At 42.0% G+C, this 21557-nt stretch overlaps 2 protein-coding genes across 3 annotated transcripts in view; one reads left to right on the top strand and one right to left on the bottom strand.

Annotated features, from left to right (window-relative positions):
• The window catches only part of ZBTB7C (zinc finger and BTB domain containing 7C), a 387518-nt gene that overhangs the window by 232359 nt on the left and 133602 nt on the right, over window positions 1-21557 (bottom strand). The window lies entirely within an intron of this gene.
• Window positions 2685-3219, top strand: ZBTB7C-AS2 (ZBTB7C antisense RNA 2). The gene is given in 2 exon segments (XM_032152369.1): window positions 2685-3031; window positions 3033-3219. Coding segments are annotated over 2 exon segments (534 nt in total).

The raw sequence follows: 21557 nt of genomic DNA, 5'->3' as shown, positions 1-21557 counted from the left end.
AGAAATATTATTTTTTAAATGTTCTCTTTAAATTTTCACACAGAAGCTCTTGTAATTTCTAACAGGTTAGATTCTGAAAGGCTCTTCCTGTGCCTGAAGTAATACTGCACCAACTATCAATTTGTACATAGCCCTGTAAAACTTTATCATCTTTACTTTTATTTACACTACAATAGCAAGACTCTTCTTACCACCACTTTTAACACTTCCTCTGCTGTGGAGTTTAAAGGCAACGCAGAAATATGTCGAACAAAGGAGGAAGAAAACAAAATAAGATGGAACACTAAGGCTAGAGCGAAAATGACCCTGGAAACCACTCCAGCCACCTGTCCATGGCCGGCAGAGCTAATGTGTTTTTGCCTTGGCCGGAAGTTTTGCTTATATGTCTGAAAGCTGTTGGGTGGAGGGGAGTCTCCACTTTGCCCAAACCAGAACACATGGTGTAGAAACACAGCTGGGACTTGACTCAGCCACCCTCTAAAACCCAGGCACAAGCCCAAATGGATTTCCCCAGTGACATGCGTGGGGGTCAAGTGGTTCCACTGATTCAGAACCCCCAACATCTTTGAAAACAAGCACAGCTTCATAGCATAGAATGGGATTGGGGGTCCAGTCTTCCCAGAATATTTTCTTTCCCATCATCCCCTTGGGGAACAGATTCACCCACCTTCCTTGTGATACCTTCCTGATCTTTCTGCTAGATCCTAGCTGGGAGACCTTGAACAAGTTAGTTAAACTCTGTGCCTCACTTTCCTCCATTGTAGAAAAGGGAATAAGAAAAGCCCCTACCTCACAGCACTATGTGAGCATTAATGAGTTAATATCTGTCAAGTGAAGGGAACACTGCCTGCCATATAACACTCAGATGTGCTAGTTTTCACTAACTGTTGCCCTCGTGGTGGAATTGACCTGATCTCTCTTTTGCTCCACTGTGGTATGTGCCCATACTTAATAAAAAAAACCCAGTCCCAAACTTGGAATGGGACAGCACCTTTTTGCATGATGTAATTTCCAACCTCTTTCTGGGAAGAAATTAGCATTGATAAAATGCTTAAGCAATTTTCTGATAAACTTTAATGAGATTAAGACCTCTTCTGGGAAGCCAGATACCCACCCACTCAGCTGACTGTCAGTCAGGATCTAATGATCTTGAAACAATCCTTTTTTTTTTTTTTTGTATCCAGTCTAACAGTGATTACTTAATCATCCTGTTTTTCTATAAAATTTTTCTATAGGAGACAATCTCTGAATTAACCCACTAATGCTTCTTTTCTTGTGATTTGCTTGAACTTAAACTTTGGCATGTGTTTAAAAGTAAAATATCTGACCAGGCATAGTGTCTCATGCCTATAATCCCAGCACTTTGGGAGGCTGAGGTGGGAGGATCATTTGAGCCCAGGAGTTCAAGACCAGCCTGAGCAACATAGCAAGATCTTGTTTCTACTAAAAATAAAAATAAAAATAAATTAGCTGGGCGTGGTTGTGTAGTCCCGGCTACTCAGGAGAATGGGTGGGCGGGGAGGGGGACAATCACTTGAGCTCAGGAGGTTGTGGCTGCATTGAGCCATGATTACACCAGTGCACTCCAGCCTGGGTGACAGAGCAAGAACCTGTCTGCCCCCAGAAATAAAGAAAATAAAAGAGAATGTTTGAAAAAACAAACAAGCCTATTGTAGCATATAAAATAGTTGATAGCATTTATTTGTATTCTTAGTTCTAACATTCATACTAGGGGAGGGACCCTGGGAAGTAAGGACCACACTTGTGATGCAGGATCTAAAAAGAAATGATTTAGGCAGATAGTGAGGGTAAAAGAGTCTTCAGTAAGGATTTCCTTTTAACAAAAAGCAACCCTCAAATCATTTCCAACAAAAAACAGCCTGAAAAATCAAGCTGCAGCCTGAAAAAGCAAGCTAGAACCTTGCACAGGTGAATGCCAGCAGCTGTGCCAATAGGAAAAGGCTACCTGGGGCTAGGCATGTTCAACATGGCGGCTCCATCTTCCCTTTTCTTTGTCAACCATGTGTACAGTAAGGAACAGACAATATGGCACTGGCCAGGTAGAGAACCCATCTGCATACTAAAAGACCAGGGTGGGATGGCCAGCTTCTTCATGGACTATGCAAACGTCACACCTGCTCTGACCAATCTCTCAGGCCCTATGTGAATCAGACACCACCTCCTCAAGCTCACCTATAAAACCCCGTGCATTTCACCATGGAACTGGAAGACCCATTCAGGTGCCTCTCTCTCTCTCTCTGCAGGAGAGAGAGCTATTCCCTTTTCTCTTTCTTTTGCCTATTAAAGCTCTGCTCTTAAACTCACTTCTTGCATGTCCACGCTCTCAATTTCTCTGGTGTGAGATGAATCTTGGGTATTTACCCCAGACAATGACACTGCTTCATTTGTTTTTACCCATATTTTTATCTAGCACTTAATATTGTGACTGATATAGAAAAGGTAATCAATAAATGTTTGTTAAGAGAATGAATTAATGAAAGAACAAATAAACTTTTTAAAAGAATTGAAAAAAGCAGCACTTACTATTAGCCAGAAGAACTGGGAGACTGTGTTATAAAGCACTACTAGCTTTGGACTCAACCCAGGGGTTGAAACATGTTTTTAGCTGTGTGGCTTTGGGAAAGTTTGTCCACCTTCCTGAGCTTCCATTTCTTCATAGCACTATGGAAAGAATAGTGCATTGTGAAGGTACTGTGAGTTGGGACAACTTGTACAGAGAGTATAACACAACGGCAAGTACATTTGGGCCTAAAGATATCTTAGTTCTCCCTCTTGCCACTGACTCCTTTTTTGTGATTGAAAAAGTTACTTCCTCTCTCTGGGCCTCAGTTTCCTTGTTCTTAAATAATAAAAAAATCCCTCATGGGGCATGGCTCCTCTCTCCCTGCCTTCATTCTCTGCAGGCACTGGTGGTGTGTGCTCAGGTGTACCTGCCACTTCCCGCCAGGTCCCTGCTTTGCATTTGCACCTGCCCCCCTTTTGTTTGTAGTCTAAGTGACATAGGTCTCCCTCTTTCCTCCAGCTGCATCGCTTAATCCTGCAATGTGTCACCATGGTGTGGAGCTGTCATTCTGGATGATGTGGCGTGACCTCACACTGATGCCATTCCCCTCCCACCGAGCCAACCTGGCTTCCTCCTCCAACCATGGAATAAGCCAGAATGCTGAAAGTGGGAGGGAAATGGAGCACCAAGGTTAAGGAGGCAGTCCCCGACATTTATTAGTGGAATTTCTGTTTCTACGATGAATGTAGAGATTTGGGGTGATTGCCTCTTACGGTGATATGTAGAGAGATGATGAACCCCAGTGTTTTCCCTAAAGATCCATCCAGTTTAGAGGAAGACATACATATACAAAGTCAATATTGAAAAGATTGTATAGACCTATAGAGTAGAGAGGAGGGGAAAGAGATGTGCTTGGACTTACAGCAGTGCAAAGGCTGCTGGAGCAGTGCCCTGAGCTGGCCCTTTAAGGATGGATAGGATTACTCAGATTTGTGTGGGTGAATAGGCAGAGCCTTCCAGGGCTCCGAAACTGATGGGGTTATGGTGGAATAGGGGTTGAAAAAAAGAAAAAGAAAAAAAATCCCTCACGTGCCAGGGATCTAGTCAAGGTAAAAGAAATACCTTTAAAAATACTTAAAAAAATAAAGATCCAGGGCAGACCTCGGCTTTCAGCCAAGGTAGAGAAACAAGGACTGGATTTACCCTCCCACCAGGAAAAATAAACATACTAGACAACATAGGTGAAACAACAGTTTTCAAGACACCAGACATGAGGCACTGAAAGATAGTGATGCCTGAGAGATGAGAAAAAATAATGTGAGCCCTACAATTGCCCAAACTATAGCCTTGAGAGAGTGTCCAGGCCATAGAGCAGGAAGGGAGAATTGAGGCACCAGCATTCTTCCTGAGTAGAAGAGACAGAGCTGAGCATCCAGGGAGATCAAGGTAGTTAAAGTTCACAGGACAGTGCACCAGAGAGAAGAGAGAGAAAGAACCTCAGAGATCTGTAGAGGGCTCCCCTCAAGTAATCATGAGAGTACCGATTAGTGCAAACATGTCAGGAAAATACCCAAGGCCAGGAAAAGAACCACCCAAAATGGGGTAAAAGAAATAGTACTGAAGTAACCCTCATAGGGTTAACAAGAATTCTGGACAGAAATATAGTTATAATTAAGCATTAGTCAGGCTGTGCTTTGACCTACTTCCTTGTAACTGAAAGTCACAGTAGTACTAGATACTGACCACTTGCATCCCCATTGTTCCAAAAGGTAGGATCTCAAAAATTGCTTAAGTTGTTTTTTAGATCCTAAATTCCGGGAAAACAGCTAATGCCAACTAGCTTGAAGATGCCCATAGAAGAAGTGAATCTCATGAGAATACAGTTTCTTCATCACCTTGTCCCATGACTCTGATATAGGAGTTAAGAAGAAATTACTTATGCAGATAGTGAGGGTATGGGAGTTCTCGGTAAGGTTTTCCTTTTTAATGAAAAGCAGCCCCCAAACCATTTTCTAATAAAGAGCAGCCTGTAAAATCAAGCTGCAGACATAGACAAGAAAGCTGGAAGCTTACATGGGTGAATGCCAGCAGCAAAATACTACCTGGGAATAGGCAAGTTCAAAATGGCAGTTGCATCTTCCCTTCTCTCTTTGCCAGCCACGTGTACAGTAAGGAGCAGACAAGATGGCCCCGGCCAAGTGGAAAGCCCATTTGCATAATAAGATTAGGGTGGAGTGATCAGCCTTCTCCCACCCACGCTGTGCTATGTAAACATCACACATGGTTGAACCAATCTGTGGGCCCTATGTAAATCAGGCTCTGCCTCCTCAAGCCTGCCTATAAAATTTGCTGCAGTCTGCCGCTTTTCCCTTTTTTGGACACCTCTACCCTCCTCTCTCGTTTCTTCTGCCTATTAAATTTTCTGCTCCTTAACCCACTCCATGTGTGTGTGTCCATGTTGTTAATCTTCTTGACACAAGACGACGAACCCCGTGTATTCACCCCAGACAACAATACCGCTTCAACTTCACCCTGCATTCTTTGACCAATCAACAATCTCCACACTTCAGCCCATTCCAAAGCCCTTAAAAACCCCAGTCCTAAACTTCTTGGGGAGGTAGATTTGAGGTTTCCTCCCATCTCCTCATTCAGTAGCCCTATGATTAAACCTTTCCCTGCTGCAATCCAGTATCTCAGTGTACTGACTTGCCATGCACATGAGGCAATGAACCTATTATGGTTTGTTCATGATGCTCACATGGATCAGGAATAATGCTGTTCCCACTGGCCAGACTTGAAAACCTCACAATTCACAGGGCTAAAATACTAAGAAAGATCTTAATACTATCCTAGACTACACATGAATCTAGTCCCACCAAACAAATCTTATGAGCAAGGTCCAACAGGGTCAAACATTTTCAAATATCTTAATTGAGCCCTTTAATAAAGCTCAAGAAAATTTAAAGGAATACAAAAATGTCCAGCACACAGGATAAAATTCACAATGTCTGGCATCCAATACAAAATTACCAGATATGCAAAGGAGCTGGAAAATATGGCCCATATTAAGGAGAAAAAGCCAATCAATCCAAACTGACCCAGAACTTAGAATTAGCAGAGGAAGACAATGAAAAAGGTATTATAACTGTATTTCATATGTTTAAAAAGTTAAGATATAGAAAGTAAGATATAAAAAGACTAAAACTTCTAGAGATGAAAACTACAATATTTAGAATGTGTTAAATAAAATTTCTAAGAGGCCATTGGTTTGGACTGAGCTCCTGCAGTAGGCCCAACAGACCAAACCAAAGTGGAGTCACTCACACTGAAGTTCCACACCACCAAGCTGAAACTAAGTTGTTTATCTGACTTTCCAAGAAATTAAGAAAGACAGACATAATAGTCAAATCTCTAAATAGGGAAGCTTTAGCCAGCATGATAAGAAAGTCCTATCTGCTTTAACCTTTACAAGAAAAGTAACTTTGAAATGACCAATCTATTTTTGTTATTTGGTTCTCTTTCCTGGGCCCTTCTGTCTATAAAGCCAACTTCCCCTGCTCAGCTCATTAGAACACTCATTCTATTTTGTAGAATGAAGTGTCGCCCAATTCTAGATTGAAAATAAAAGCCAATTACCATCTTTAAATCAGATGTGTTGTAATTTAGTCTTTTACAGATGAAAAATACACTGGATAGAATCCAACAACAGCAGATAAGATTTTGTTCCCTCCACCCTCCCCTATTTTCCAAAAAAGAATAAGGAATTTGAATACATAGCAATAGAGGTTATCCAAAAAGAAACACATAGAGAAAAAAGAATTTTAAAAATGCACAGAGCAAAAGTGCACTGTGGGGACAACTTCAAGCAGCTTGTTCTATGTGTAATTAGAGTCCCCAGAGGAAAGGAGAGAGTTGGAGGACAGGAATAAAGTATTTGAAAAGATAATAGCCAAAAAATTACTAAACTTTATTTTTTAAAAAAAACTATAAACCCACAGTTCCAAGAAGCTCAAGAAACGTGAAACATAAGAAATATGAAGAAGGTATACCAAGACATGTCATAATCAAATTGTTCAAAACCAATAATAAAGACAAAATATTAAAAGCAACCAGGGTGAGTGGAAGGGAAGACACATTACATGCAGAAAAAAGTATAGGGATTACAGCAGATTTCTCATACAAAATAATGTGGGCAAAAAGACAGTGGAGAAATATCTTTAAAATACTGAAAGAAAAAATTGTCAACCTGGAATTTTCTACATGGTGAAAATGCCTTTCTAAAGCAAAGGTAAAATAAAGACTTTTTCATACATACAAAAGCTCAAAAAAAAAAATAGAAGGCCCATATTATAAGAAGTGTTAAAGGACATTCTTCAAGCACAATGAAAATGATGCCAGGTGGAAATATAGATCTAGACGAAGCAATGATAGCTTTAGAAATGGTTTTTTGCATTTATATCTGTATTTTAAAAGATAATTACACATAATAATAATAATATAATGGGGGTTTATAACATATGTAAAAGTAAAATTAAAATGTATGATGATATTATCATTAAGGTCAAAAGGAAAGAAATGAAAATGTACTATTGTAAGGTTTGTATACTATTCATGAAGTGGTATAATATCATTTGAAAGTAGACTTTGAAATTACAGATATATATTATAAACCTGAGAGCAACCTGAGGTAATACAGGTAATACAAATATAGGAAATACAGGTAGTTAACAAAGGAGATAAAAGGGAATCACAAAAATATTCAGTCCAAAGGAAGGCATAAAAAGAGGAAAAATTGAACAAATAAGAGAAGAGATGAATAGAAAACGAATAGAAAGATGATAACTCTAAACCCAAACATCAATAATCACATTAAACATAAGTGATCTAAACATTATAATTAAAAGGCAGAGATTGTTAGATTGGATATAAAGGAAGACCCAACTATAAACTGAAACCCACTTTAAATATAAAAAAAGATGAAAATAAAAAGGATCAAAAATATATACCAAGCTAATACTAATGAAAAGAAAGCTAGACTAGTTATATTAGTGTCAGACAAAGTAGATTTCAGAGCAAAAATATTACCAGGAATAAAGAGAAAATTCCATAATGATAAAAGGATCAATTCATCAAGAGGAGGACATAACAATTGGAAACTACTATATACCCAATAACAGAGCTTTGAAAAACTTGAACCAAAAACTAAACAATAAAGAGATACCCTTTAAAGCCATATATCTATTAAGGTAATTAAATGTGTACTTAAAAACTTTCCCATAAAGAAAATTTTAGACCCAGCTGGCTTCACTGGTAAATTCCACCATTTAAAGAAGAAATTATACTAATTCTACACGAGCTCTTCCAGAAAACTGAAGGGAAGGGAATATTTCCCAACTCATTCCATGAGGCAGCATTACCCTGACAGCAAAACCAGACAAAACATTACAAGAAAAGAAAACTACAGACTAATATCCTTCATGAACAAGATACAGAAATTGTAAATGAAATTTCAGCAAATAGAATTTGACAATATTTTAAAAGGATAAAATATCAGGACTAAGTGGTATTTATCTCAGGATTGAAAGGTTGGTTTAACATTTGAAAATCAGTGTAAGGCACCGTATTAACAAGCTGAAAAAAAAAAAACTAGGATCATGCAAATAGATGCAGAAAAAGCATTTGATAAAATCCAACATCCATTTCTGATTAAGAAAAAAAAAACCTATCAATAAATATCAGCTGGGCATGGTAGCTTGCACCTATAATCCCACCTACTTAAGAGGCTGAGGCAGGAGGATCACTTGAGCCCAGGAGTTCAAGGCTCCAGTGAGCTATGATTGCACCACTGCACTCCAGCCTGAGTGACAGAGTAAGACCCCATCTCTAGGAAAAAAACAGAAAACAAAAATACGCTTGGAATAGAAAGAAACTTCTTCAACCTACTAACATGTATAAACAAACCTATAACTAACATCATATTTAATGATGAACAACTGAATGTTTTTCTTCTAAGATCAGAAAAAAAGTCAAGGCTATCCACTCTAACTACTCCTATTCAACATTGTCCTGAATGTTCTAGCCAGTGCAATCAGAAAAGAAGTAAAAAGCATCCAGATTGGAGCAAAAGTAAGACTGCTTTTATTCACAGACACCATGGTTATCTATGTAGAAAATACAATGAAATCCCCCAAAAGCTACTAGAACTAGTAAGAGAGTGGTACCACGTTTGCGATATATAAGATCAATATATAAATATTAATTGTATTCCTACATACTAGCAACAATAGGAAATTGAAATAAGAAAAGCTACTGACAGTAACACCAAAATATATGAAATGCTCAGTAATAAATACAACAATAGATGTGCAAAATCTGTTTTAAGAACTATAAATAGTGCCAGAAAATTAAAGATCTAAATACAACATGTTCATAGGTTGGAAGATTATTAATATGTCAATTATCCCCCAAATTGATCTGTAGATTCAATGCAATCCCAACACACTTTTTTTTTTTTTTTGAGACAGAGTCCCGCTCCGTCACCCAGGCTGGAGTGCAATGGCATGATCTTGGCTCACTGCAACCTCTACCTCCCACGTCCAAACGATTCTCCCTGCCTCAGCCTCCTGACTAACTGGGATTGCAGGCATACACCACCACGCTCCACTAATCTTGTATTTTTAGTAGAGATGGGTTTTGCTGTTTTGACCAGGGCTGATCTGGAACCCCTGACCTCAGGTGATCCGCTTGCCTCAGCCTCCCAAAGTGCTGGGATTACAGGTGTAAGCCACTGTGCCCCGCCTTTTTTTTTGGACACTGAGTCTTGCTCTGTTGCCCAGGGTGGAGTGCAGTGGTGCGACCTCAGCTCACTGCAACCTCCACCTCCCAGGTTTAAGCGATTCTCAGGCCTCAGCCTCCCAAGTGGCTGGGACTACAGGCGCATGCCACCACACCCGGCTAATTTTTGTATTTTTAGTAGAGACGGGGTTTCACCATGTTGCCCAGGCTGGCTTTGAACTACTGAGCACAAATAATCTGCTTGTCTCAGCCTCTCAAAGTGCTGGGATTACAGGCATGAGCCACCGCGCCCAGCCACAAACAATTGATTTTTGACAAGAGTGTAAAAGCAATTCAATTGGAAAAGGATAGTCTTTTCAACAAATTTTGATGAAACAATGAGATATTCTTTTGCAAAAAAGCTGAATATATACCTTCTACCATACACAAAATAAACTCAAGAGGGACCACTGTCCTTAATGTAAAACCTAAAACTATAGAATTTTTGGACAAAAACAAGAGAAAAATCTTTCTGACCTTCAGTTAGGCGATAATGTCTTAGATATGACACAAAAAGCACTATACATAAAAGAAAAAAACTGAAAAATTGGACTTCATAAAAATTTAGAACTTTGGTCCTTGTAAGATACCATGAACAGAATGAAAAGATAAACTGCAGAAGGTGAGAAACATGCAACCCACATATCTGGAGTATACAATTCCCAAAGCTCAACAATAAGAAATCAAACAACTGTCCCTCAAATGGGCAAAAGATTTGAACAGAACTTTACCCAAAAAAAAAAAAATTTATGACTGGCAAGTAAGCACATGAAAAATGTTCTGTGTCATTAGTTATAAGGGACATGAAAATCAAAACCACAACGATATATCCCTCCACAACAATTAGAATGGTGAAAATAAGAAGACTGCGAATACCAAATATCGAGGACAATATAGACCAACTAGGACTCTCCTGTATCACTGATAGGAATGGAAAACGGCACAACTATTTTGGTAAGTAGTTTGGCAGTTTCTTAACAAGTTAAAGATATACTACCACACAGTCCAGTCATTCCCTTCCTAGGTACGTGTCCAAGGGAAATGAAAACATATCCACACAGACTCATACATGAATGTTCATAGAAACTTTATTTGTAATAGCCCAAAACTGGAAACTGCCCAAATGTCTATCAACAGGCAAATGGATAAACAACCATGGAATACTGCTCAGCAATAAAAGTAAATGAACTATTGATACATGCAACAACTTGTATTAATCTCAAAATAACTATGTTGAGTGAGAGAAACTGCATAAAAAGATTACATGCTGTGTGAGCCTATTTATATAAAATTCTAGAAAGTGCAAATAATCTGTAATCACAGAGAGAAGATCTGTCACCGAGCATTCCTTTCCCCCTGGGCACTAGGAGTGGGAGGGTATGATCACAAGGGGACATAGGAAACTTTTGGGATGAAGGATACGTCTATTATTTTGATGTGGTGATGATGTCATAGGTGTATGCATAAGTCTAAACTTACCAAATTGTCCACTTTAACCATGTGCAATTAACTGTAATTCAGTTATATCCCAATAAAGCTGTTGAAAACAACATGCGCTACAGCAAGGAGTGGCTGTGATCAACCTGGGTAACCTCCTGGAGTTGCAGCAGATCAAGGCAGACTGCAACAGCCACCACTCAAGAGCCCCCTTCCGGTCAGGGAGATGGTCGACACATCCCACCTACTAGCTCTGTGACTCATATCTGGTGCGAGAACTGTAGTAAAGTTTTTGAGCTGGCAAAACCAAAGCACAAGACACCAGTGAAGGCCATGTTCGCCATATGACCTTATCTGAAAAGCCATTTTGACGTCCTTGCTCCTGGCAGCAAAGCCTGCCCTAGGCCTGGTGAGCGTCTTGCTTTCTCCTCCACTGAAAACTGTTCTCCAGAAAATAAAACACAACAAAATCAAGATAAAAGGCATCAGCATGGCCCCACACCAGGCTTTAATGGGCAAATTTGTATGAGCAAGGGCAAAATGAAGGGCAGCAAGGAAAACACTGAATTAAAAGCCACTTAAATTAAGAATTCAATAGCAGCCACTTAACTAATAAATGGTATTCCTCTCTGCCATTGATTGACTCAGGATTGTAATGAAGAGTTCCGGGGCGACAGCAGAATGTTTTAATTCATGGGATAAACGTCACCAACTCTTGGGTTCCTAAGACTGAATGTGTTGGAGAAAAGCGGAATGGAGAGCCCACAGGAATTAATTCTTGGAACATCCCTGCGGGGTCAGCATTATTATACCCTGTTTCTAGGTGGATTTAATATCTCGAGTGCTGGGCAGGGCGCCGTGTGCACACAGGGGCTCCGTGATCGTTATTAAGTGATGATGGGGCAGATAGACTAGAGCTGGAGCTCACACTGGATCAGCTGTCTTATTTATTTCCAAGTTAAGAGACTGAACAAATGGGCTTTTGTTATTATCATGGTGATGGTTATTGCCGTGGTGCATAATAATGGCTTGGCGCTGCCGGAACTATGTGGGAAAGACTGCACTAAGTCACTGGCTCCAGAAAGAGTTGTTCTCATAGGATGATGTTGTGCAAAATAAGAGTTCATCTGAAGGATACCCCTGATTCCCACCCTAGACCCACACCCAACAGCTCTGCCTGGAATCCTCGCCTCTGAGTCACTCCGTGCATCACAGAGCATCTTCACAGCATGGACACTAGGCTCCCAAATAGACCCTAAGCTCTGGCTGTCGCTGCTTCTTACGAAGCAAGTGCCAGGCAGCATCAGCTCAGGCTCTGTGGGCTCCCCAAATACTCCATTAGGCAGGACATGGTGGTCATGGAAAGGCATTTTGGGGATGTGAGCACTCTGAATCTTCCACATCATCATTAAGATCTATTTTCTGCACCAAATGGAAGAGGCAGTTCTGGCCTTGGCATTCCTTGCACAGAATACCTTGAACTGGAGCCATCTTAGCATCTGTGGATGCAGGCAGAGCAGAAGGGCCAGAAGGAAGGTGCAGAGGGGACAAAGGTCCTCTTCCCTATCCTCTGGGACATTCCAGTATATCTAGTCACAGGGCTAGGATTCACATCCCCAGAAAGTCACAGGAGTATGTGAAGAAAGCATGAACATGGAAAAGAATCTGAAATATCCTTACCTCCATTTTCAATGACTGTCTCATTGTACAGCTGGGGAAACTGAGGCACAGGAGAGTAAAATGACCGGCTCAAGGCTGCACAGCGAGAGGACGGCAGAGCTGGATGTCAACCCAAGCTCCCTGGCTCATGGTCCACCCTAGCACTTCATGCTTCCAGCCTCAGAAGAGTTCAGTGAAGTTGAAGGATGAAGTACTCGGAAGGTGGCCCATAACCAAGCAACAGGGGTATCTTAACCACTTATGGTGTCCACACCCTGTGGTCCTGCCTTGCTGGGATTCTGGGAAGAAGTCTGCTACTTCCCTATCCTCAGAGAGCTTGCTGTCTCACTAGGGAGATGAGGCCTACCCACAAGAAACCCTCCAAGACAAACACCAGGCAGTATATGAAACCAAGGCTCATACAGATGATGTGGAAGTGCTCAGAAAACAGCACCAGTGTAGAGTGGTCTCATCTTGGAGTAAGCCCTACAGACTTACTTTATAAATAAGGAAATGATCAGCACACAGAGAAACGTTACCCAGCCTTTCTTTCCTGTGTAACATACCCAACAGACAGGAACACATTAACACACAACCACTAACCCAATTTAAGTTCGAGAAGACTGCACGTCCATGTCACTCCGTGTTGCTAGGTTTTGTCTTTAGGGCTATGTGGCCAGATGGGGCAGTTTCAGGCTCCACCAAGACCAGCCTACAGAGCATGCCCCAGACCAGTCACAGAGCCTGACAGTGCCCAGCAGCCAGTATCATTGGAGGCAGAATCTGCGAGCCAAGAGCACCGGCTGGGCCTCGCTGCAGAGCTGTCCACCTTGTATCCACTCTGTCTTCTCATGCTCCTACCACCAGAATGCCTTCTGTGCCCACTCAGGGTAACCTGCACCTGGCCTGGCCCAGGTTGCTCATAACATGAGCCACTGTTCCTCTCTGGCCTAGAGTGGCCCCAGCTCCCATGGAAACCATGTGCTCCTGCCTGATTCAACTCCTCATGGTCCTACAAACACCATAAAATTTCCTGTCCCCAGTGCTTGGCAGACACTTTCCCCCACCTAGCAAGGCTTTCAGGTCTCTCCTTCTGGCTAAATCTTACCCGTTCTTCAGGACCATCCCCCACACCCTGACTGCCTCAGCCCACGTGGATCTTTCTGTCCTCTGGGCCCCCAGTACACTTGCAAGTAGCACCACTCACGTGGCACCAGCATAAGCAACTCGTGTGGGCAGGGAGATGCTGGTGCAGCCTCCTTGCAATCATCAGCAACCTGGGGGCAGCATCACACTGTGCTCATCTCTGCATCCACTCTGCAGCCACTCGTCCAGACATCAGAGTTAAGGATTAGAGAAAACAGAACTGTCTCTTCTTTTTCTCAAAGGAATAGAGGACCTTAAAAAATGTACTTAATGAATGCATGCAGCTGAGCTCTCTGGTGTCCCGAAAATGACCTTCCTGACCTCCTTCCTGGCCTCTCTCCACAACCTTCCACAGCAGTCCTGAGAGGATGAGCTATCTCGCTTTCGACACTGGGAACTGTGTCTATTCATGTCCCTGTGGCTCCTTGGTGACAATAAAGCTGCTAAAAAAAAAAAAAACAAAACTCAGAAGAAAGGAGCCAAGGATATAAACAGACAATACATAGGAGGAAAAACAAATCATAAACCAACATATTAAATAGTTAGTAATACATTAGTAATCAAAGATATGCAAATTAAACCACTCAAGCTCCCCAAATGCAATGTAAGGCAATAATATACGATTTTATAGTTATAAATTAGCCCCCCAAATGGAGTTAATAAATCAAATGCTGGTAGGACTGTAGACAAGTGAGAACATTCGTAAATGGCTAGTGACATTAAAATCTGGTACAATATTTAGGTAAAATATTTAGCAAAACACATCAAGACCTATAAAGATATCTGTACCCTATAACCTAGTAATCCCACTGTTGGGACTTCATCCTAAAAGAAGGAACAGAAATCTGCAGTCCCGCCATTGCTGAGTCAGCACTACCTAAGGCCTGTGACTGTTAATACCTCCAGTGTGTGGGTGACATCTCTACAGTCAATTAATGAGCCAGTCTTCATAAGATATTACATTAGCCAGCCTGGCTAACATCAATTACAGTCAGAAGCTGAGTTGTAATCATGGGGCAAATAAGACTGAGCTGCTCATTGTTTAAAATGACCACAGAATGAAATCACCTTTATGAGCACAACTGGGATAAATCACAGAGAAACAAAGAAAGGAGCACTCGCCGCATGTCACTCCCCACAGCTGGCTCTGTGTCACTGCACATCCTCACAGATGCAGCCAGGCTTGCCTGCCTGCTCTGAGAAGCCAGAGCCCCACTCTCCAGGCTTGGCTTGATGAAGGACCTTCTGGGGTCTTCTGAGAGGCTGGGTTTCAGCTGTCAGACATGATCCAGGTTTCAGAGAGGTAGAAATAGCTTTCCAATGTGCTGGAAAGCAGTGCTTTGGAAACCTGGCTGCAGGGGTTCGGTTAAGGGAGGCTGGGAAGGGCTACCACCAAGTCACCATGGCAACAGCCTCCTTGGCATCACCCTCCCCCTAACCCGGCCAGCTCCCACCAAATGGTCTGCTCACACTGGGAATGGTGACTAACTACATCTTCATGTGGCAGACACTCCCCCAATGGACTGTGCCTGGGAATCAGCCAAAAGGGCAGCCTGTAGAATTTTCTACCTTCACAGGGCACTTTGCAAAGCTCTTTTCCATCTGTCGTCTCAATCAACCCCCACCACCACAAGCAAAGTGGAAAGACAGGTGTCCCAGTCCTTGGTTGCAGATGAGAAAGTAAAAGACAGAACGGTTACGCCACTTGGGAAGCTCACGGTGAAGTGAGACCCACCTCTCTGGGAGAGAGACAATGGGTGGAGATGGGGTAGGAGGAGGGATCTGCCTTCTAGTCCTGGAGGTGCCAGGGAGGTCTCTAATAGAACTGAAAAGCCTAGTTTTAGCAAGAATCAACCCTATCCTTGATATCTAATCACCTGGCCTGCCTTTGGCAAGAATCCTGTTAGGTTTGTTTGGCAAGAGTCCCTCTACCCTTGATGTCTCCACTAGTAATTTTCTAACTCTGCTCCTGCAACTCTGCTCTTTGACTGTAAGTTCCCAATTGTCTTTGTTATATTTGGGATTGAGCTTAGTTCTATCCTGAAGTCTCTTTTCTCTTATTGCAATAGTTTCTGATTAAAATATGTCTTTATCTCTTTAGTGTCTGGCTATGGTTTTCTTTGACAATAGTCAATATGTTCAGCAATTCTGAAGCTAGAACACGGGAGTTCAAGTCTTGGTTCATCTCGGATTTTCACTTAAGCTGGGCAAGTTACTTATGCTCTCTGAGCCAGTTTGCTCATCTCTAGAACAGGGATTGTAACAGAACATACCCCAGAAGAGAACTAAATGAGATCACGCAGGTAAAGCACTGAGCCCAGTGCTGGCCTGTGGGGAGGGTGCAGTAAAGGAGCCCAGTTTTTCTTATGATCACATTGAAAATAAAACTGACAATGGGAAGGACATGGCATTGCTCCTACGGCCAACCTGTAAAAGAGGCACCTCTTGAATCTAATCATGCCAACATCAGACAAACCCTAAATGAGGGGCACTTACAAAGTAACTGGCCTGTATTCAACAAAATAGCGTTCAGTCCATGGGAGTCAGGGAAAGCCTGAGAAACTGCTCACAGAGTTCAGGAGGCTAAAGACACGTGTCAACTCGCTGCACCTTGTGATTCTGTACTGGGCCCTTTTGCTAAAACGACATCATTGAGACACTTGCACAACTTAATGAGGGTCTGAGGATTATGAAGCAGCAGCAAATTAGTGTGAATTTCCTGGTTTTGGTGGCTGTGGTGTGGTTCTATAGGAGAATGTTCTCGTTTATAGGAAATGCACACTAAATAATATTCTGGGATGAAGGAGCATCAGGCTGGCAATTTACTCGCAAATGGTTCAGGGGTGAGGAAAGGCTCCTTGTACTGCATTTGTGCCTTTTCTATAAGTTTGAGATTGCTTCAAAATTTTAAAAATTCAAAAATAATTTTAAAATGAAATAAAGCTGATGCTTAGAGAGGTTTAAGTGGTCGACAGAGCTAGGACCCATCAACACCCAGGCCTCCGATCCCACAACTCCTCAGCACGGAGGAAGGCATCCAGGAGGCGACTGAGAAGTACTATTGCAAGGGTCTTGGTTTCTGGTCCCTATTAGGCCTTTAACCCCAGTCTCTTCAGTCTCTTCATCCATAGAACAAGCAGGTGGCAGGAGCCTGCGGTTCTTAACACAGGCACTACTACACCCCGGGTGTTGGAAATGCGGGTGCCAAATAACCTGCAATGCCTCCACAATCCCACCCAGCCAAGACTTGACCTGCATTCTAGCACTGCAGAGAAACAGACTTTGTTTTGTTCATAATTTTAGCAGGAGTTACTCATCATTGTAAAAGAAATCTCATTGCAATAGCAGTGCTGCTCTCAGTAACTGAGCTGTCCACACAACCCCCCTAGCATCCGTACCAAATCAGTGGCTCCAGGCACAGGGGCAAGCTTCTGGCCACTTCATCATGTCTCCTAGTCTACTCCTGCCTAAGCACTGATAGAGTGAAATACATACAATTTTATTACAAGTTACTTTCCTTTTATTTCTGTTTAATGTTATAGGTAGCTACATAGAATGGATTTTTTTTTAGTTTTATGTATAGGTAGGTTTACATGTATTTATGAGTCTCATTTCAGGCTAGCAAAAGGAATATTATAAGATATGTGTTATAATAAAAGGACATTGGGTCTTCAATGGGACATATATCCTAATAGGCTCCACCCCATTCCTTTAAAGGATTACATAGCACTCTATAGCTCAACATTTCCTCTACTAATAGACACTGAGGTCATTTGATGTTTGTTTCCATTTTCACTGCTGCAAATATGGCTGCAGTGAACACCCTGGTACCTGCCTCTTTGACTCATGATTAGCTTCTGCTGTAGGTCAAGTTAGATCAAAGCACAAGGTCATCTTTTTCTAGCCCAGCCTCCTCCATTGCTCATCAGATACCCCCTCAGCACCACAGAAACTACATGACAGGAAGTTTTCTCTTCCGTTTCTTGTCCAGGCCTTCCCACTGTCATCACTGACCAATCCCTGGCAACAATTAATCCAGCATCAGATAAGGCATGTGTTCACTGCTTGACAGCAAGGCCCCCCTCAACAGTTCTATTCAACTAAAACTAATTGGCAGGGATAAAGAGTGGCCTGGCACCACACTCTCAGCTGGAGTTTGCATAAAGTGAAATGCATTTTAGTCTGGCAGCAAAGTCTTTTCACGACTGGGTCTTCATTGTTATCAATATGGTAACCAAGGCCAGAGGAATAAAGGAAACCCAAATTCTCCTTCCCACTCTCACTCACCATGGCTTCTCCCCAAGGGTTCCTCTGAGCACATCACGTTCTGGTTTACAGGTTGAAAGACACATCAATATGTGTCTCCATCAAACTCACATGTTGATATCCTAACTCCCAAGGAGATAGTGTTAGAAGGTGGTGGAGCCTTTGGGAGGTCATTGGGTCATGAGGATGGAGCCCTCCTGAATGGGATTAGAACTTTCATAAAAGAGACCCCTGGAAAGCTCCCCTGACCCTTACACCACGTGAGAACACAGCAATAAACAGCTGGTTGTAAGCCAGCATGCAGCCCCTCACCAGACACCAAATCTACTAGCACCTTGATCTTGGACTTCCCAGCCTCTAGAACTGTGAGAAACTAATGTCTTTTGTTGGTAAGTCACCCAGTTTATGGTATTCTGTGATAGCAGCCCAAATGGACTAAGACAAAAGGCCTTGTAGATTTCTAGCTTCTAAATGTCTCTGTCTCACAGATGTGAATTGCAAGTACTCTCCATAGGCCAGCATTCAAGATATATCAGCCATTTTGGCAACTGGGCACAATATTTAGCAAAGCTACTTTCCATAGGCAAATGAGAACAAGTTTGAGGTGAAATCTTTGGGAATAGCAGGCCATGCACTTGTTTAAGCATTGAGTTTCAAAGTCCAACAGGACACTTTTCACAATTACAAGCACTTCTCCAGCCCCATGTCATTCATTTATTAATGTATTCACTATATAGACACAGAAGACTATGAAAGAAAATTTTGCATGAGACACTTGTTTAAAATGGCAAGACAAATTTTATTCAAGCTGTCACATTAGGGGAGAGAGACTTCAGCGCAGAACTGAGCTCAACTTTGAATACAGCAGAGACAGCTGGGGATTTATAGCCAAGGAGCAAAGTGAGGGGTCCAGTGTGTGGAAATAACTAAGAAGAACTTGATTAGACATCAAGGGCAGGGTATTCTTGCTAAACTGGCTTAACAGGATTCTTGCTAAAGGCAAGCTGAGGGCTTAGATATCAAGGGTGAGGGATGAGGAACTTGATTAGATATCAAGGGTAATCAGATATCAAGGGTGGGGGGGATTCTCAATAAACTGGCTTAGCAGGATTCTTTGCTAAAACTGGCCTCAGCTGGCCAAGGTCAAGGCCTAGGCTAGAAGAGGGCTTGGAGGAGCCTGACTAAAGTTTGTCAAGGAAAGCATCCTTGTCAAGACATATACATGTAAATGTGGGTGTAGATAAAAATATAGATGTAGATATATCTATCTATGCATCTATATACATATGCATATTATACTAGTCCATTGTGATGCTATAACAAAATATCTTAGACTGGGTAATTTGTAAGCAACTGAAATTTATTGCTCACAGTTCTAGTAGCTGGGAAGTCCAAGATCAAGCCACCAGCAGATTTGGTGTCTAGTAAGGGCTTGCTCTGTTTCTTTTATTTTATTTTTTTTGAGACAGGGTCTTGCTCTGCTGCCCAGGTTGGAGTTCAGTGGTATAATCTTGGCTCACTGCAACCTCTGCCTCCTGGGTTCAAGTGATTCTCATGCCTCAGCTTCCTGAGTAGCTGGGACCACAGGCATGTGCCACCACACCCAGCTAACTTTTTTTGTATTTTTAGTACCGGCAGGGTTTTGTCTTGTTGGCCAGGCTGGTCTCAAACTCCTGGCCTCAGGTGATCCACCCATCTCAGCGTCCCAAAGTGCTGGGATTACACGTGTGAGCTGCCATGCCCAGCCTGCTCTGTTTCAAAGACGATGCCTTCTCACTGTGTCCTCACATCACTGAAGGAGGTACCAGGCTCCCTCAGGCCTTTGATATATGAGCACTAATCGTATTCCTAAGGGTTCTACCCTCATGACCTAATCACCGTCCAAAAGCCACACCTCCTAATACTATCGCCTTGGAGGTTAGGCTTCGACGCATGATTTTGTGGGGAATATCAACAGTCAGACCATAGCACATATAATCAGGCACCTTACTGGAAGCTGGGGATGAAGTGGTGGAGAAGAAAAAGCCCCTGTTTAGAAGGTTCAGCATCAGGAGCTTCTCTCCCTCATGTGCTGATATAGCGTAGGCAGATGAAAGCACCATGCTCAAAGTGAAATCCACCACTGTAAGGAATGTTAACCTCTCAAATTGTAAGAATACCTGAGATTATAGGGACACCTGGGACCACATTTAAAGATTTTCAGGAGACTCCTAGGAGCTGAGGGGAGGAAGCCCACAGCTCAAAGGTAGAAGTCACTTTGATGGGCAAATGATTCCGACAATGTTTTATTCCTTGGTGATTTCCTTCTGAGCCTCTTTCTTAGAGGTCTGTAGTCCACACTAGAGGTTCATTAGCTTGGTCCAGAACAGGATTAAAATAATCTATTAAATGACAAATTCTCAGATTAAATAAAAGGGAAGAAAAGCCAGCTAATGTTGTTACAAAGACATAAAAAACAGAATAATCTAAAGAGGTTGAAAATAAAGTAATGGAAAAAGACATTCCAGACAAATAATAATGACAAGATAACTGATGTAACAGTATCAGTGTCAGACAAGGGAGAGAGAGAGAAGGAATAAATATAAATCAGTTAAATGTTCACCTCAAGGAGTTAGTAAAACAACAATAAACACAAAGAAAGTAGAAGAGATAAGATACTAAATATGAGAGTATACATCAATGAAAGAGGTAACTAATTACCAAAACCTAAACCTAGTTCTTTTTCTTTCTTTTTTTTTTTTTTGGAGACAGTGTCTCGCTCTGTCGCCAGGCTGGAGTGCAGTGGCGCGATCTCAGCTCACTGCAACCTTTCAGCTCACTGCAACCTCTGCCTCCCGGGTTCAAATGGTTCTCCTGCCTCAACCTCCCAAGTAGCTGGGACTAAAGGCGTGCACCACCATGCCCAGCTAATTTTTGTATTTTTATGGCTGGGCGCAGTGGCTCATGCCTGTAATCCCAGCACTTTGGGAGGCCGAGGTGGGCAGATCTCGAGGTCAGGAGATCGAGACCAGCCTGGCTAACATGGTGAAACCCCGTCTCTACTAAAAAATACAAAAAATTAGCCAGGCGTGGTGGCACACACCTGTAATCCCAGCTACTTGGGAGGCTGAGGCACGAGAATCATTTGAACCCAGGAGGCAGAGGTTGCAGTGAACCGAGATTACGCCACTGCATTCCAGCCTGGGCGACAGAGTGAGACTCTGTCTCAAAAAAAAAAAATTTTTTTTTGTATTTTTAGTAGAGGTGGGGTTTCAGCATGTTGGCCAGGATGGTCTCGATCTCTTGACCTTGTGATCCACCCACCTTGGCCTCCCAAAGTGCTGTGATTACAGGCACTGCCCGTAAACTTAGTTCTTTAGAACACAAATCTGTAGCAAGATTGAACAAAAGGAAAAGTAATATGGGACAAAAAAAAATAGCAATAGGATTTAAATGGAAATTTCATGACAAAACAGTAGATATTTCTTAAATCAAAAGAGAAACTATGAACCAAGATAGAAGAACACAATTTCTTTACAACTACATATATATGTATAAATAATCATAACTTTCTCAAGAAGAAATGAAAACCTGCATACATTAGTAACCACAAACAAAACCAAGCTGATAAAAATCTGCACCTCCCTCCTCAAAGGCACTAGACCAAGAAGGCTTCATAAGCAAGTTTTGCCAAAACTTTACGGAGTGGTTA

Source organism: Hylobates moloch, unplaced genomic scaffold (genome assembly GCF_009828535.3).
Source record: "Hylobates moloch isolate HMO894 unplaced genomic scaffold, HMol_V3 SCAFFOLD_5, whole genome shotgun sequence".
In the NCBI taxonomy this organism is placed as follows: domain Eukaryota; kingdom Metazoa; phylum Chordata; class Mammalia; order Primates; family Hylobatidae; genus Hylobates; species Hylobates moloch.
This window is presented reverse-complemented; position numbering and strand designations above follow the sequence as displayed.